General features: G+C 37.1%; 2 protein-coding genes across 5 annotated transcripts in view; one reads left to right on the forward strand and one right to left on the reverse strand.

Annotated features, from left to right (window-relative positions):
* Positions 1-1,427: 1,427 nt before the first annotated feature.
* LOC111866595 (homeobox protein 2) lies at positions 1,428-12,441 on the forward strand. Of its 4 annotated transcripts, none has more exons than XM_023855702.2 (6): positions 1,428-1,510; positions 2,852-3,381; positions 6,105-6,261; positions 8,208-8,385; positions 8,863-9,555; positions 10,638-12,441. In XM_023855702.2, exons 2-6 carry the CDS (start codon positions 3,092-3,094, stop codon positions 10,733-10,735), a joined length of 1,416 nt encoding a protein of 471 aa, XP_023711470.1. In that variant the 5' UTR covers positions 1,428-1,510; positions 2,852-3,091; the 3' UTR covers positions 10,736-12,441. The 4 variants fall into 4 exon arrangements, with proteins under 4 accessions (XP_023711470.1, XP_033608243.1, XP_023711473.1 ...); XM_033752352.1 differs by having other exon boundaries at positions 1,476-1,510; positions 2,858-3,381; XM_023855705.2 differs by lacking the exon at positions 1,428-1,510 and adding an exon at positions 2,174-2,223 and having other exon boundaries at positions 2,858-3,381.
* Positions 12,442-18,189: 5,748 nt separating this feature from the next.
* Positions 18,190-18,687, reverse strand: part of LOC111866602 (39S ribosomal protein L10, mitochondrial) — a 7,607-nt gene continuing 7,109 nt past the window's right edge. Inside the window, exon 5 of the mRNA XM_023855721.2 lies at positions 18,190-18,574. Coding sequence (XP_023711489.1) covers positions 18,357-18,574 — 218 coding nt within the window. The 3' untranslated portion in view covers positions 18,190-18,356. The remainder of the gene's footprint in view (positions 18,575-18,687) is intronic.

Consider the following 18,687-nt stretch of genomic DNA (forward strand, 5'->3'; position numbering starts at 1 on the left):
TGAACATAATCACACATCTAATGCCGAAGTTAAAATGCATCAAGCTTCAGGTCAACTCCCCCTGTGGGTCACGCCCTAGGCACAGAAGCAGTTTTGCCTTACATGTGCCTGTGTCACCTGCATCCGTCGCCATTTTAAACGACCGAAATCCAGTTGTGTTTCTGAAATTAACAAAAGAATCGTTACGAAATAATTTCTCTAATTCTTGCGAAGAACGCCATTTGAGGAGCATTGAAGCAAAACCAAATTCAACATAAGTTTCTAGTATAATACCCGCTGAGAATTCGACGGGAAATCTAATCATTTATTATTTTATACTATTAACTATATATTTATAGCAGCCGGAATAGCTCAGTCGGTATAGCGATTGGCTACGGGCTGGAGGGCGGAGGGGTCAGACTTCAAGTCCTGGTAGGGTCAAGAATTTTCTCTTCTCCAAGTCATGCAGATGGACTCTCGGATCCACCCAACCTCCTATACAACGAGTACCGGGGGCTCTTCCCTCGGGGGTAAAGCGGCCGGGGCGTGAAGCTCACCACTCACCTCCCACTAGTGCCGAAGTCAAGAAAACGTGGATCTATACATCCACTCTCCATACGCCTTCATGGCGTAGTGCTTAATTAGTTAAGCACATGGACAACTTTACCTTTAACTATATATTTATGATACCACGAAGCTGGGATAGGCCAGTCGGTATAGCGAAGAGCTAAGGATTGGATTGCTGAGGTTCGATTCCTGGCATGGGTAAGATATATTCTCTTCTCCACAGGGTCCAACCCACCCAGCCTCCTATTCAATTGGTACCAGAGACCATTTCACCAGGGGTGAAGTGGCCGGGGCTTGAGTCTGACCACTCACCTCCATCTGCTGCCGACGTCTACTGCCATGTCTATTCATGGTCTGGTGCTTCATTAAGCAAAGGGATAACTTTACCTTTCCTTCTACCATATAACGCCACACGCAAGAGACTTGACGGGGCGTAAGAGGGAGAAAATGCAAAGAACAGCTCTCGTAGGTCCTAACTTGTTTGTTTTACTCCTACAGGGCTTTAGCTCACAAATTTGCAGAGGAAATATCCAGATGCCTAATATGGAAGTTTCGAGTCTATAACCGATTCTGCCTTTATGATCTTACCTACGTACCTTCGTACGTTCAATTTAATTTTAGGTTTTCCACTGCAACCTTTCTGCGCGTAAAATTTATTAGCTATGGTCACGGACAGTACATCCAAGGTTTATTCTTTTGTTTTATCGTTTTTATCTTTCTACGGCTTTAAATACGTGATAAATATGTAGTAGGCAAAAGATGATTTTGGTTACAGTGCGGGAGATCTCACCAATGGAGGCCCACAGTCCCGAAATAAACTGGTGGTTCAGAGCGAGCGAGCGAGCGAGTTCACGAGTGGAGTACAATCTTTGCAGTTTGGGGACTACTGCACAAGATCACTAACAGCGGGCAACAACAAGAAGAAGGCCACACCCCCGCCATCTTGAGTGATACAGATCTTAAGGTAAGACGACAGAGCTTGATATCCATAATTATTATCTCATAATTCACGTCATTTTTATGTAAATAACGATAAAATAAAAAATTAAATATATTACACTTTAAGAAAGTTGGTAAAGTAAATTATATTTAATTAGTGTTTTACAGTAAAATATGTATAATAAAGATAAATTGATTATAAATTATATTCTAAATTCTGAAGTCAAACAATATAAGTGTGTTATGAATTATATTCTAATTTCTGAAGTCAAACAATGTATTGATATAAATCTGATGATTTCAAACCTAACACACAAATTATGCAATCTAGAATGTTAATTGTAACTAAAACACGTTTTAAATTTACTGGTAAAAATGTTTGGAATATATTGTCTTCTTGTTATAATTACGTACTTCGTAAAACATCAAAACATAAAGCTGGAAATGTTTGGCTTCTTTCCATCTCACATTTCCCAAATGGAATCATCCGACTATATGCTACAAAAAATAATGTTTTCGAAGTTATCTTTCCTAAGTGATTATGTGAATTACGTAAGTTAAATATCTCAGGATGGATTATAAAACCAATTTTTAAATAAGATACCTTAAGACTTTTCACATCTTTCCTATAAAATGTTGTTTAATTTTACAAGACTTCCTATAAAAGAAAAAAATTCAAGACGCCATCTTTAAATCATGTGACATCAAGACAAGTGTGGTGGTAGTGGTAGAAACCGAGTAATGTTTTGAAGTTTTTAGAATGTCTGCATTTTAAAAAAGACCGAAATTTCATTTAAAAATATATATTAGCTATTTTATTTGAAAATGTTTGTGTTTATTCGAATTCCAAGCGCTCAAAACATGATAACACGTTTTACTGAAGAACATATATTTCACTCCGCCATTTTGAAGCTACATTCCTTTTAATATTTAACCTTGGTGTAGGCTATTACTTTTGCGACGCTATGTAATTCATGATATTCAAATTAAACACTCATCTTTCAGCATACCGGTATAAGATATTTCCTTCCGCCTAAAGATTACGGAAAAATAATCCGTAATGCATAGGCATTTTAATTAGTATGGAAAGTTTACATTTAAATTTGTAGGTTACTTACAAGTGATGCTAAATTCAAAACACGGAACACAGACACACACAGACACACACACACACAAATGCGATGACAGCCTACTGTGATTCCTGTTTGCGAAGTGATCCCCTACTGTGATTCTTAGCGGTGACAGAAAATATGCTTTTTATAGCCTACTTCATTTGGACGTTGTGCTATGGAACTAGGTCAATGTGTTCTTAAATATCCAGTATACATAAAACACATTTCTGGAATCTAATTTCTGGCTCTGTCAGTTACAGTTCTGGAGTTTTATTATGGCTAAGAAAAACATAAGAGAGACATGGCCTAAAGAAGAATGGCATGGTCGCTTGAAGAAACATGAATGGAAAGTGGTTCAATTCAAACAACGATCTTAAGCATCCTTTCAAGAATATTAAATTTCCGAGATTTCGGTAAGAAGCTGGCACTGCTGATAAAAATCATAAAGTTAAAGAAACAGTGACTTTGATTTATTTCTTGCCTTCTTTATAAATATGGTAACGGAAAATTCGAATTCATGTCAAAACCATCGCCAACATCACCGCCGTCACGGGCACCACCACAAGCACCACCGTCAACATAATCGCTGTAAGAATAACAAGGAGATAAACGTGTTCAAGAGATTGAAAAAGGGCCAGAACACTGACACTAACGATGCCAACACAGAAGAGGGAGGGAAATCCAGAAAGGTTTGGGAAGAAAATTCCAGCACAAGACTTATGTGCACCAGCAAGCAAGAAAGAAAGCATCTTGCAGGAAGGGTTCTGAGGAATAGACGATACAGGTAGGCCGATACAGGATTCATTCATTCATCCATCTGTCTTATCCACAGAGGTAAAAGAAAGGCAAAGATATCCCTGTAACAGGCTGCAGATGCCCATAGGGTTATGAGACGTCGAGGCTCCCATATTTTCTAGACAACCGACTCACAGATAGCGGTGATACATTCATAAAATGAAAGCTGGGCTAAAAGTATATTTTGGTCTTATCCCAGTTTTGGTTTACAAAATTTCTTATTCCTCCCGTATTATATGTAATTCCTTTTCGACATGAGTTCATTGTTCGTTCATCATTATGTAGTCCTGTACAACGCTAATCAGTAAGATTATAGAAACATAAAGAAAAGGAAAACCAGTTAAATCCGATAAGCTGACCCCAAATCGGGAGATAAGAATTCTCCATCACATCCCAGTTTTGTGTATTGAGCTATAAACTTGAATACTGAAAATTCTTTATTTTTTATTATTTCATTATTAATTTTAAAATGTTATTCAACCACGATATGAGATAAAGAATGTTTTGTTTGTGAACAAACTTTAGTTATCATTTAATTAGATCGTTATTTCAAATTATGTAATAAATAATATATAAGCCAGTGTCTTGCACAAGAAGGAAATATATGATTAAAAAACCTTGTACGTTACAAACTTTTTACTGGCATTTTTGTGATCAGCGTACCCGAATTGATACAAAACAGACTATTTCGCATGTGTTAAGGAAAAATAGAAATTTGCCGTGCTGCGAACTTTTAGTTTAGATTTCAGGAGGAAATTGAGAGGAGATCCAATTGAGTAATGCTTGCTACCATTCAGTTTTTTCCTTCTCGTCTGCTGTCTAGAAAAGTAAAAACGAGAATATAAAAACTATAATTTTGCCTGTAGTTCTGTGAGGGTTTGAAACTTTGTCTCTGACATTAAGGGAGGAACACTGTTTGAGAACAGGGTGCTGGGGAAAATATTTGGATCGAAAAGAGATGAAGTGAAGGGAGGTTGGAGAAAGCTGAATAATGAGGAGCTTCATAACTTGTACCCTTCTCCAAGTATAATTAGAGTGATCAAGTCAAGGAGGATGAGATGGGCTGGGCATGTGGCACGAGTGTGGGAGAAGAGGAATGTGTATAGGTTTTCAGTGGGAGAATCAGAGGGAAAGAGACTACAAGGAAGACCAAGAAGTATGTGGGAGGATAATATCAAGATGGATCTTAGAGAGACAAGATGATGTAGTATGGACCGGATTTATCTGGCTCAGCGGAGTGGAGCCAGTGGAGGGCTCTTGTGAACATAGTAATAAACCTACAGGTTCCATAAAATTTTGGGAAATTCTTGAGTAGCTCAGCGACTGGCGGCTTCTCAAGGAGTACTCAGCTCCATGGAGCTAGTTGGTTAGTTAGTTAGTTAGTTAGTTAGTTAGTTGTGTATGACTTTATTTTGCATTGTTCTATTTATTTATCTCTTATACCTCATTTTTATTTTATCCATCCTTATGGAGAAATATTCTAGCGTTAAAATTTAATTTGATCCAACTATATAATCTATATTTCACGCAGATTTTCTGTCTCTGTGGCTAGAAACATGTGTTATTTTAGTGTCTCTCCACTTTTCCTGAATTTACCGGTCTTTTAACACATGAAATAAGCATCAAATTGATCTAAACAAGAATGAAAATGTGTATTTAATTTTTGTGAAGCTACATATGTGATCATTTGGTGTCCTTAATTCTTTATATCTCATTGGAAGTGATTTGGAGTTATTTAAGTCTCTATTCTGTTACTGTAAAGCTTGTTACATTTAAGATAGCACTGTGAAGAGAAATACGTAATTTGTATTTGTATTTTCTTTAATATACGCCACATTTCAACTGTTTTTTACTAAAATCTGTGGATTTCAATATATTTTGTGTTACGCACATTTTTTTGCATAATAAACTACTTTTAGAAGAAAATTATTGACTCAAAAATCTGAAATATTCATATTTAAATGCCTAAAACAGATTTCAGTCATCGGCTTTACCATTAAAATTATCCGACGAGGGACGTAACCGCTTTTGACAGTCAGAATATGGAAGAAATGCCTTCATTTTGCGTTATTTGACATTAAATATGTTACATATGTATTTTAAGATATAAAATAACGTTTAAACCCAAACATTTTGTTCATTAAAAATCCTATCTTCTGGAATGTAACGCGTGTAGCCCGTTGAAAATCAACCAATATTTCGGAAGTACATGTCGCCTCAGCGTTTAGAGTCGAAGAGTAAGTCACAGAAGAAATCGCCTTGAAGCAGATAGAATCAGAGCTTCGGCCATGAAGATGGAAGCTACATGTTCCTCCGAAACGGACTGAAGAGTGTTATATCCCACAAGATAGAACTTTTCATAACAAAAGCTGTGAGAACCTCAACCCCTACATTTGTTCCCATTTCTTTCGATGTTAATATAACCAAATTTTGTTTTAATTTAAATTAGTAAATATTTATGATAATTTACCCAAGTGAATTTCAATTTAGTAAAAGGATTGTGTGGGTTATCTATTTTATACTTTTCAAAAAATTCAAATTTTCCTTTCTGCCTTACTGTAACAGTATTCTGGGGCTTTCTTCATCTGTAAAAAAAATTGGTTTCTAATTCACGTTTCTTCATAAACGTCTCGCTTACGAATAATAAATAAATATCTTTCGTCTAGCTGTAACTTGATCCTTGATAAGATGGGTTTGTTTTGTGCCATGAAGACGACCTTTCGAGGACCATCGCCACACGAAGCGTCTGTTTACACCGGAGATAAAGCGTTTCCTGAAAAGTTGGTTAGTACGGCGCAGGGATCACCCGTACCCGAGCCGCGACGAGAAGAAGGGGTTGGCCGTTCAGACAGGGCTCACCTACATACAGGTATGGCTAACCAAGCGAGTGGACAAACGGCCAAGGAAACTCTTCTAACGACACCTGCCAAATGAGCAAGATTAACTAAAGAAATAATCTAGAAAATTTAATTAAAATGACGAAACGAATAACGAAACATGTGATGTCAAACCATAATACACTATTGTCTTCTCGAATTTAACGTGATGTATTCCGGTAGAAGTCCACCGATACTTCGGAGGAACGTATTGTCTCCATCTTCAGTGTTGAAGCTTAAGCGCTCGGCTTGCCTCCTGATTCTTGCTTAGTTTACCTTTAATCCCTGAAGATGGGGGGCAGAATTTTCCTCCGAAATATGGGTGGACTTTTGCCACACTACACGGCATTCTTCAGTGACCATAACCAGCAGGCTGGTGTAGCGGTAACACTCAAGTCTTGTATCCGGGAGGCACTCAGTTCGAATCTAGGACTGGATGCCGGCTACACTGACTGAGGTTCTTCGTGGTTTTCCTCAGTCCTTCCAAGCAAATGCCGGGATAGTACCTCGATAACGACACAACAGTTTCCTTCCAAATTCTTTCCAATTCATCATTCGTCAATCGCATTACCATCGACGTCATACAAGCGGCCTCCGTAGTCTAGAGGTAACGTTCCCACCTCATGACTCGTAGTACGCGGGTTCAAATACCCGGCGGAGGTCGTCGAATTTTTAAGGGCGGAAAAATTCAGGGAACAAGTCCTCCGGGAGGGACTTTAAGCCGTGGGTCCCGTGTCGTAGCTTTACGGCACGTAAAAGAACCTCATATCTTCAAAAGGAGGTCACTGAGCCAAATTGCGGACGTTTCCCGCCCAACAGCAGTCTCTAATACCTCTGGTAGATGGGGGAAGCATTATAGATACCTCTCAGCTAGTAGAGCCGGTCTCGCTGGCTGGGCGGGACTGATGGTAAGTACCAATACCGGTAGGATATAGAGACTGGTAGAAATCATAGAGGGAAGCACAATGGACCAATACACGTCTAAGTGCATGGGGAAACCCACCCTCTCCAATAACTAACTAACGATCGACGTCATACAGTTTAGATGCTGACAAGGGGCGTCAACTAATCTCCCCCTCCAAAAAGAACAACCTCCAATTTTACTTATGCATCTTAACATATCATATTACATTTTTGGGTCATATTTTAGGTTATTTTTCTGGATTTTTTCCATTTTATAGGCCATTTTTTAAATATGTTCAGGTCATCAAAATCTGGGCCCAGATTATAATGTATAAACCATGTATATTCAGTACTAATGATATTAGAATTTAAAGCATCCCAAATATTTTAATAAAAATTCGTATTTATGTGAATCTATTGATTCGTGTAACCTGAACCAATTATGTCGGAGACTTGTATTCTAAAAGAACACAATGACTTGGGCACAAAGTCCAGAAACTCAGCAATCATGTGCGTAATACACCACAGTCAGAACCCTTCAGAAATGGCAGGTCTTGCCTAATTTTACACCAAGTTCCCCCACAGTTTATTCGGCATCACCTAATGACATAATTGTGAACAATTTCCAGGAATTAATAATTGGCCTACTGCCTGCTTCATGCTGATTTCTTGCTTGGCCTGCTCTTCAGCCCTAAAAGTGAAGGTGATATATTCCTCTGCTATGAGAGTCTCAGAGCCTTTTTCATTGGCTCTACAACCCCCTTTGGCCCTTGCCTCTGATTTTCAGTTTCAAGATCATTTTACAGACAGCAGGACTCCTTGGACGAGTGATCCGCTCATTGCAGGGCCTCTGCCTAAACACAGGACAACACAAACACAGAATAAACACATACAAATACCAAACATCCATGTTTTGTGTGTGATTCGAACCTATGATCCCGGCTTCCGAGCGAACAAAGACAGTACATGCCTCAGACCTCTCGGCTACCATGACCAGCAAACCTCAAATCCTACCTAGTAATAATCTATATTGCAGATATGTAACTGGTTTGCAAACTGGCGTCGCAAACTGAAGAATGCAGGAAGTGAAGCTCCCCACCACACATGGGGCAATCTGATCAAAAGCTACAATACAAAAGCTCAGGGTAATGTGGAGCAGTTCAGCCTGTGTTCTGATGACAGCATTTGGGAAGAAAATGACATTTCTGATACAGGTAAGCAACTATGTTCTACTACGTATGTCCCTAATACACAAATATATTGGAAAGATTTAATGAAAGTAAAGCCACTGTGCTAGGACATCTTGCATTCAAATTTGTCAACTACAGAATAAAATCACAATGATGCCATGTGAAATTATAGTAATCCAGTGAGCCAACAGAAAGATGCATTCATTGGTTGCAGGTGTTACTAATGCTGCCAGTAGGCAGATCATTTGCCTTTGACCTTCCAGATGGGCTCCAAGATACAAAATTCATAAGTACTAATGTTACATGAAACATGTGAATATGAAGAAAACACATTATCCATTAGACATTTTTGGTTCTATAAACTAATTCACACCACTCCACCATCCCCCTCCTCTTCAAATAAACTGTTATAAAGTGTGAAACTGTGGAAAAGATTTAATATGAAGACTGGCAAGTAGAGAAGTAAAATGAAAGCTGGTTTCCATATTTGTTCTTTTCTAGAGCACAACGAAATCAGCGGAGTTGCATCAACTGTTAGTCCTCTATCTAATATGATCAATGCCACAGCTATGGATCACAGCTATTCTGCTCTGTATCATCAAAACACACAAACTTCATCTGATGCAGTATCAACAGAAAACATAGATTCAAGAAACACATCTCAGAACTCTCATAATGAACAGTGCTTCAATTTTACAGCGTCAACTAAACAGGCTGAAATGACAAGCATAGTAAGAAGAAGACATGTAGTTCCTCCTGACCAGACTTCTTCTGGTGTCAGCAGTAAACATAAAAATTGTGTTATACAAAACTATTTGACAGATCAAGAAGTTTGCCATGAACCATCATCAAAACTCACAATCATGCAGAGAGATACAATGTCATCATGGCAAGCAAAAAAATTCCACAAAGACGTTGAAGGTGACAGTGTAGATTTTGGAAAACACAGAACTGATGTCAATGCAAGATACAATAGTGTTATAGAAAGTGATGTGAAGAATGGTTGTGAGAATCTGGCTAGAAAATCTAAGCGACAAAAAAAAGGAGAAAATCGTCCTCTAGAATTGTCAAAATGGTTAGAAAGTGCGGCCAAATTCAAGCCTGGGCAAAATTACGTTGCATGGTCTACCAAAAATGCTACATGGCAATCAAGTACCTGTGAAATGAAGAAGGCTCATCAGTGGAATGTAACAGGTAAGTTAATGTTAAAGTTGAAACCTATTTGAACCACAATTCTCATATATATTGAACTAAGAGTGAAAGATGATTTAAAACAATTTACAATTAGTTTGAACAGCTGAAAACTTGTTAGATTAACTCAACATTTTTATACACAAAATGTGTGGCAAGAATTCCATATCACTGTGTTCTTAAAACAAGTGAGGACCTTATTCCCAAATTTATGGCAGGAGGAAGAATCAGGTTTGATCTAAGGTAATAGTAGTTTTGAAAGAAATTTCAATCTTCTTGCACTCCTCAGTGAGAAGAAATATTTGACCCTGGTGATTGTTACCCTATTCACATTTCCTTCTATCTCTCTCAGAATGTCACACTTCAATTATTAGCACGTTAGCACATGAAATATTCCGGATTTGTAACTTGGCCTGGAGAACTTCTGTCCCGAATTATTCACATTTTCTCAGTCCTTTTGTGTACATGCTGGGATAGTACTTCAGCCTTTTTGCTATATATTATTTTCATGAGATAACGCAATTTTGGGGTAAAAATATGGAAAACGTGCAATAAAAATGCATTTTCATAACATACTGGATGAAGTTGATTGATGTAGTAAAAGGAGATGATTATTTCTTGATATGGACTGCAGTTAAGTGTCACACTGTACAGTAATGGTTGTTTGTTCAACTTCAAACAAATATCACAGCAACAGGATTAAAACTGTAACTGTCCCCTTTCATATCCTTTCCAATCCATTACCTACAATGATTCTATATTATCGGTTCATCAGTTTTCCTTTCCTTCCAATTAAAAGCAATGCCAATTGAAATCATGATATAGATTAAGTCACATTGATCTCAGTGGTAGTGTAACCAATATGGGATTCAGGCAAGAACAATTTGATACACGCAACAACAACTACAAGCTCGTGGATCAAATCTAAGAAATATGAGTAAAAGGATCTGCTATCCTTCAGACGACAGATTCTGGGTTCAGTCTCTGTTTTAGTTAACAATTTTTCATTTAGTACTAACAAATATATCTCCACAGGATATATTACTGTAAGATTTATATTTACAAAAAAAATATTTAAATTTCAGCAAATGATGCAGGGAACTACTGGGCAGGTGGACAGCACCACAGGGAAGAACTAGACGCTGCTGAGGCTTTAACTCGTCTGTCAGCCCTTCATCAGTGAACTGCAATCATAAGAAGCTTGGGCAGAAACAGAAGCATCTTTAGGAAGCGTTGGAGACACTACATCTCAAGTACTGAACAAAATCAGATAGTGAAAATGACATATTGGACCATATAATATACAGTGAAACTGCTGTCACTGGTGCCAGAAGGTGGGGAATCAGGTATCTGCCCCCTCCCTTGTTTAAAAAATCAAAACAGGAAGCAGAAGCAAATATACCAAAATACCAAAAATTTAAAGAATTTAAAAAAATGATATTCTTCTATTCTGCATACTGTAGGGTGATTAGTAAAAAAATCCAAAGATATCCATAATAATAAGTACTATGGGATTGTTTCCCCAGTGCTGATTGGAATTTCTACATCAGCTTTCTCCTGTCCAATCTGTCAAAAGCTTTTCCATCATTCTCCAAAAGCCCATATACACAGCCCTTCAGTCAGCTGATGGCATTGCATATTTCAGTTTGCAGCTGTTTCACAGCATGAAAGAATGATTTACTTGGCATGAAGATATGTCTGTCCAGGTTTGCATTGTATACTATGCATGATATGGAATTAAGGACAACTTTGGAGCACTCTGATTGGAAGGAACAGCAATGCTACATCCACATAAATATAAGGATTGTCTAATTTTCCCTAGCCCTTTCATGCTACTGTCGTCACTGTTGCGTAGTGTGAAGCATCAGGAATGTTTGCATGTTCCAGGCATTTATTATAAAGCAAGGTGCAGGTGACCACTAGATCTTCAGTAGTGGTTTTGAGGTGCTCATTTCTTATTTCATCTGGCTTCAATGCTTTCTTGTTCTTGCTGCTGTTAATATTCGTAGCCCTTGAAAAATGGATGATCTTTATTTCACTCTAGTTTCTTAAGAACTTGGCTTATCGTTATTATGGTTAAGGATCTGACAGAAGTGGCTTTCTCTAACCTCTGGCTTTTTGTGGATGCACAGCAACAGCTCTTAGCAATGAAACTAAAGAAAACTGTAGAAATTTTGCATACAAATATGAGCCTTGTACATATGAGGTTTCCTCATATGTTATGGCTGTGCTCAGTAAATTACATAAAAGTTGTGACTTTTTTTTACCAATATGCAAAGATGTTTGCATGATTTTTTATTCAGCCATTTTTATAGAATATTAATATGCATACTGTCTCTAACAAACCATATGGCTCATCTACAGAATGTAAATGTGATCCACAATGTTAATATTTATTTAAAATGCCTAAATTCCATGAAAGCTGTGATCTCAAAAAGGAACACTTCAGTTGATTTTTGGTGTGTCAGTTCTGAGATGCCTGAATATGGTTATGACAGTGAAACCCCCTTTTAGATATCTGTAGGAGCAGTGGATTTGAACACTGCACTTAGGAAATTCATAAATAGTGATAATTTAACATTAACTATTAACTTTCGCTTAGGCAATTGAATACAATATGAGGGGAAACCTTAAATCAAGGCACAATGAATGGGAGTCCACTGTATATTATGAACAATTATTTTTTTAACTATAAAAAACTGTAGAAAAATGTGTGCTTGTAAATAATTCAAATTATATGTAACGCACATCGTAGCATAGTTGGTTGAGGCACGGTGCTACAAGCTGGAATGTCACGTGTCCCAATAAGGTGGAACCTTTCAATTTACCTAATCCTTCTAGCTGCACTATGACCCTGGGGTCGACACAGCCTCTAACAGAAATTAGTACCAGGAAACTTCCTGGGAGGTAAAGGGCAACCGGCGCTTAAGACTTACAACCTTACTGCCATCTGTGAGCTGCCCAGAGAAAATGTGGAAGCCTTGATGTCTCACATTCTTATGGGCCTTCTCAGCCTGTTACAAGGATAACTTTACCTTTTTTACCTATGGTAATGTACTTATATCAATAGCACTTACACTTCCATGTCTGGATTCAGTCATTAACTTTAGGTAATAGGTGTCTTTGTATTAAATTTATTAACCAATGGAACTGAACTTTCAAACAGTAGGGACTTCTCCATGAAGATTTCTTCTCTATCTCTATGGCATGGGAATGGTTAAATGGCAGAAGACATAAGGGTAATCTGGTGAAAATCAACTAGTCTTGTTTGGCCTCTTACTATGCCCATCTGTCACACTCATTACTGTAATACGGGTCACAAGTGCCCAAACATAAATGCAGTAGAGAACCCCTTATGTGATTCTACAATCCATAACAAATCACAGAAAATTTAAAATGTGCCTGAATTCTGCAATGCTGGAACATCTCCAACACTTCCATCGTGCCATTCTGCCACTCTCCTGAAACTTCTTGCAAGAATCAGTTGTATATATTGTTTTCAAACGCTTTTACCAGTCCCTATAATGAACTCCTAGCTCTAATAAAATCTACAATCTTTTACCATCCAAAATGGCCTGTTTCTGGACGTTTCCAAATTTAGGGTGCTCCACTGTATTACAGTAGTGACTGGAACAATTCTGTCCCTACTTTCATATTCCAAACTTTCACTAAAGCTGACACAGATAAGAGAACTGATTATAAATTCTGCATTTGTAAGATTTTATAATTTAGCGCAGCTGGATGTAATCCTTAGCACTGTCAAATATCAGTGAAGCTAACATGAGACATGAACTCTTTGAGGGTTAGGGGTTTTGTTGGAGCAAATGAGGAAACCACAAAATTGTCATGTGAGACTGCATGAAGTTGGCTGAATGTTTACATAACAGTGCTGCCTCAACTACAAAGGTTGGAGCTTTGAAGATACTAGTCCAGCATTTACACTGAGAGACTGATTGAAACCACAAAACACTTCAGGCCAATAGCTGACCGAGATTCAAACCTAGTCCCTCAAAAATAAAATTCTGGAGTACTACCATCCTGCTTGGTTAAATGGCATGAGGATTACATGTACTAAGTAGTACCTGTTTCTCTCTGAATTACAAAGTCTAATAAATATCCTAAATTAAAAGATCTCAGCTGAAAGTTATAATTATTTTAAGGGTTTCCTTATAACATAGGTAATTTTTTAGAACTTCAATCAATGAACAGGTTACTAACATACCTACTGTCTCTACAAACTTCACAGCAAAGATGGGGCACATTACACCAGATAAAAGTTCCTTTAACTTTCTTACACATTCAGAAACTCCAATCCTAAAGTAGACTAGCCTTCAAAATTCTTTGATCTTATTAAGCCTCATCATTCTCTAATTCTTAATTTTTAGATTACTATTTTATTTGTTCAGAATCCCTACATTGACTATAAACCTTGTGTGTGTGTGTGTGTGTGTGTATATATATATATATATATGGTGTGCAATTCCTTGATTTTCATATAGTTATTTGTCTGTGAAGTCTGTCTGGATGAGTATATCTAGTCATGTTTTAAGCATAAATTTTTCTTTTCCTTTTAGTAAACTAATATGTTACTTATACACCTAGGTAGAAAGATTAACTTGTGCCTTTCCCCCCACATGAGGTTTCTCTGTACAACTTATCTGTATTTGGTAAGTTATACTGTGAAACCTAATCAAGTTCACAAGGTCTAGTAAACATGAAGGCAATGACAGACTAGTCACATATTGTACAAACCTTGAATGGATAGGAAAAATGAATTAGTAGAGTAGCAATAAGCCTTAAGACATTGGAACAAGCACCAATTTCATATGACAGTACTCTCTATTGAAGTGCATATGCAAACACATTCTTTCATTACATACAATTGGCTTCACACAACATGAATTACACTTTACATAATCCCTTGGATGGGACATGGAACTATTAGAAAACATTTTGTGTGCTAGGTTTACTGGACCTTCCTTCACCACATGGAAAAAAAGATACATTAATCAGAAATACTTAGGATTTGTATAAAGATACTGTAGTTTAATACATTAAATTATAAAAATGATTAAAACATATATATTATTCTTCATGTACTTAAGACAATGGCAGTATAGCATACTTTAAATTTTTAATTAGAAAGGGAAAATATCCAAATTATTGTCATATTCAACCCACAAATCTGTTAATGGGAGTCTCCCAATATAAAATCAGTATATAAGAAAACACATATAGATTTCTCACAGAGTGAGAATGAAGAATAAGATATTTTTTATTGCAAACTTATTATTTAATGACATATTTATAGGCTTAAATGCTCTTGCTATGTTACTGCAATATTATTTCACTTAAAACAATTAAAAAAATGACAATAACCAAGTATTCTGATGATAAATAACCATTTAGTAACATAACTCTAGTGATTAAATACTGAGTTTATGTAGGGAAAAGGCTTTCATTTACACATTTTGGACGAATCAAACTGCCATATAAAATGAAGTATACTTGTGTATTATTATAACAGTTCTGTTACAACACAGTTGCTCCATCTGTTAAGATGCGAGAGGTAATGGTTAGAATTTGTTCATTTGTTCTTGGGCATTTTAAGAATACTACAAAATACACAATTAATTTGTAAAATTTGAGGTTCTCATGGTGCTGAATATGAGTTCTAACTTCTGGGATTTCACATACTGTGGTTTGGCAGAAATTTATTCATATCCTGGAGAAAATATTATCTCCATCTTCAGGAATGAAGAATAAGGAGGCCAAGCAAGCAAAGCTTGCAGAGTAAATTTCTATCAGACTACATGAAGTCACATCCCAGATAACAGTATTTTCTATGCAATTCATTGTTTGATTTTCACATAATTCACTGTTTAACAATGATAAGTGTAAGATATTATTCATGCAGTTTAAACTGAGAAATACAGTAATACCACCAGTATATAATAGTGAATCCCAGATAGACTTGAATGGAGTCTGACGATGGTGTATGCTGTACAGAACTATTAGGCTTATTTTGGACAGAGTCTAAAATAAGCCTAATAGTTCTGTACTGAATCCCAGGTTGTTATAATTTATTTTATGTTCACTGGTAGTTGATTCCCACACAGAAGTAGTGTTCTACAATACATTTACAGTTCCTTATTAAACTGGAATAATAAGGCAGTCCTAAAAATCACTCTGAACTCTCACTCTTTTTCTTTTTCACAAAATGTAGCCAAATGCTGAAAAAAAATTGACACTTTTTTTTTGTATATACATTTATGCATATGTTCCAAATTCTTTGACAAGAATATGAATATACCAAGTTGTCATACATTTCTGTGACACGCAAATCACCAAACTAAGTATGACATTGCAAAAGTACTTTTCTTTCCCACAGCAACCATATATTAAGATGAAGGTAGATAACAGTGACATCAGATGTAGATACATGTAATTATGAAATAATTATATGGCTTTTGACCAAATATATTTGAACTTTATGGTCATTCTGTATATGCTGTGCCTTCTCTGTAATGTGGAACTACAGCAAGTACTTGTATCATCTGCAGCATTTTCATATAATTTTAAATGTAATGTTAAGGTACACAGTTGTCTTGTACCATCCTAATACAAGAAAATTATACTTACATCTACATTTTCCATTTTATATAGAAAACATAGGCATAAGCTTAAACTTCCTTACATGTTAGTGGTTCCTGATGTGTTCTGACTTACAGGCTGGCAAAATAGCAAAGTACTACTACATTAAATGTTCACAAAATCAGACAGCTTTCCAGTAAAAGTTCTGCTCTGAGTCAGATTTACAATACATGGCAATGTGGGATGTCAAATTCAGTAGTGTGGAGAGACAATCACGTTAAATTTCTATAACACATATTTATTGATGTAAACAGAGTATACAGATGAGCAGACAGGCAGAGTGTGCGGTAACCGGTAAGGTGCTGAGAGCCCTGAAAAGGGCCATATTTCTAATGCAGAGTGTTCGGTAATTGGTCAGGCTGTGGCCCTGAAAAGGACTGTATGTCTGAAACCAGGTGCATCTGATGGATGCCAGGCAAAGCTCAGGTCACAGTGGGCCAGCTGTTGGGCAGTAAACTTCCTGATAGATCTAGGTGACTGCTAGTCAACTGCCAGTGTTGCTGCAGGGAGACTCGCTGCTGCTGTACGGAGTAGGCCTGACAATGCTGATCCTTTGTGACTCAGTCTTGTTATGCTGTCTTGATGTAAGTGTAGCTGTGACTGATGCTAGTATGTCAGAAGTCCGCATCTTTATATACGCTGTCTCCAGGCAGCATGCAAACCAATGGGCACTGGAGTTGCCCTGGTCCACACTCACTGGCTAGCGTTTAATTAAATGTAGGTGGCTCCCACAGGTACATAATTTTTTTTGTAGAGCAAGTTTTAGGAAAACTGATCAAGTTCAACTGAGGCTTCATGTAAGAAAGGGTTATACCGGAATGAGATAAACCAAAGTTAAACTTGCCTGAACTTTTATTGTAGACTTCCACAATCCCAAAAATCAAGTATTTTCAAAGAAATGTAGCATGCAGATGTGATTTATCCGCTGGGTATCAGATACAAGGTTCTCTGGGCAGTGAGAGCACTGGCCACCACATCACAGTGACATATACCAGACAAATGCAGTCTTAATATCCATTACATGTTCATTTATAGAAAGAACAGAAGACAGTGCAAACAAACATCAAGTTCTACACAGGCATGCTACAAACTTAGCTTCTAACATGTTTAATTTTTCAATGATCGGTATACTTGTATGTAGACCGTCATCAAGCAGCAAAAACATTCTTCTGATGCATCTGCTGTTGGTTGCAGGAAAAGTTAAAGTGGAATAAATTTTATATTATAACCACAGTACCTCTGTCACATTCTGTGAATATAACCACTGCGGCCCCTCCCCATCACCTTCAGTAACACCCACTTTAATATGGATGCTGCTACACCTGCTAGAGAAATACACAATAAACTGAGAAGACTCTGTATATCAAGTGTAGCAGGTACTTCGGCTTACAGAGACCTGGAAGTTAATATTCTGTTTTGGTGCAATTTTTTTTTTAATTTAACTATATAAATTACATTAAATCATTATCATTGCTAAGCTCGACGATACAGATTACTCTATAGAGAGCCTGATTTTACTCATGTAATATTTCTGTACATCATAAAACTAACCTCACCATATTGAACACAGAACATATTAACCCACTGTCAACTAATATCTCCAAGACACTCTGTACAAACAATTGTATCATGTAAGTTTTGAGGTTTTCACGGCGATGACTATGAAGAAAGTCGTCTTCTGGGTTTAGGTGCCNACACGGCACCTAAACCCAGAAGACGACTTTCTTCATAATTGTATCATGTCTCCAAGACCCTATAAAGTTTAAGCTTAGAGTGTGCTAGAATTTCATCTTGCCATCAACAGATGTCGGCCTTATGGTCTGATGTGGTCTCCTATGACCAGGGCCACATGTGCATGCCCAGGCCTTTTCTGTATTTACAATTACTTTTCACAATAAAAACTCTCATGACCAGGCTGGGTGGGCATTGCCTAGGTCTTTTTTATATATACATTTATTTCTTCAAAACAATGAAAAACTCTTCTAATAAAGAATGTTCTTTATTATTTTATATACAGCAAAGAAGGTAAAAAGTTATATTAAACAACTACTGCAACAGCGAAGATTTTATGCCATTTCAATGTAGCTGCAAGGGTAAGCAGGGAGCCAATTAAAGATGTCTTCAGGAAGTAAACATGAGTTTGTTCATGACTATGCTTCTTCTTCATTTGACATCTTCTGCTGCAGCTCAATATGTTTCTGTAAGTGTCCAAGCAAAGTCTGCTGATGATGTGTCAGATTCTGCGTCAACTGTACAGCAGCTGCATTGAGAACTGCAACGAGTCCAGCTTGGGCTGTCTTCAGATCTGGCATATTGCTATATTTCACCAGTTCATTCACACTCATAAACCTATCATCTACAATGGCAGCTAGAACAGAAATACATTGCAAGGAAGAAACTGATATAAGGGTTGAATAACATGATAAGACTGTTACTATAGGATTCTGACGATGGTGTATAACACACTGATATGTTGGGTTT

The sequence above is a fragment of the Cryptotermes secundus genome, unplaced genomic scaffold (genome assembly GCF_002891405.2).
Source record: "Cryptotermes secundus unplaced genomic scaffold, Csec_1.0 scaffold704, whole genome shotgun sequence".
Classification (NCBI taxonomy): Eukaryota; Metazoa; Arthropoda; class Insecta; order Blattodea; family Kalotermitidae; genus Cryptotermes; species Cryptotermes secundus.

Excerpts from the sequence above, each read along its gene's own strand:
- LOC111866595 (XM_023855702.2), top strand. The coding sequence starts at position 3,092 with ATGGTAACGGAAAATTCGAATTCATGTCAAAACCATCGCCAACATCAC. Across the intron at positions 8,386-8,862 it reads AAATGACATTTCTGATACAG|AGCACAACGAAATCAGCGGA; the intron begins GTAAGCAACTAT and ends GTTCTTTTCTAG. Across the intron at positions 9,556-10,637 it reads TCATCAGTGGAATGTAACAG|CAAATGATGCAGGGAACTAC; the intron begins GTAAGTTAATGT and ends TTTAAATTTCAG.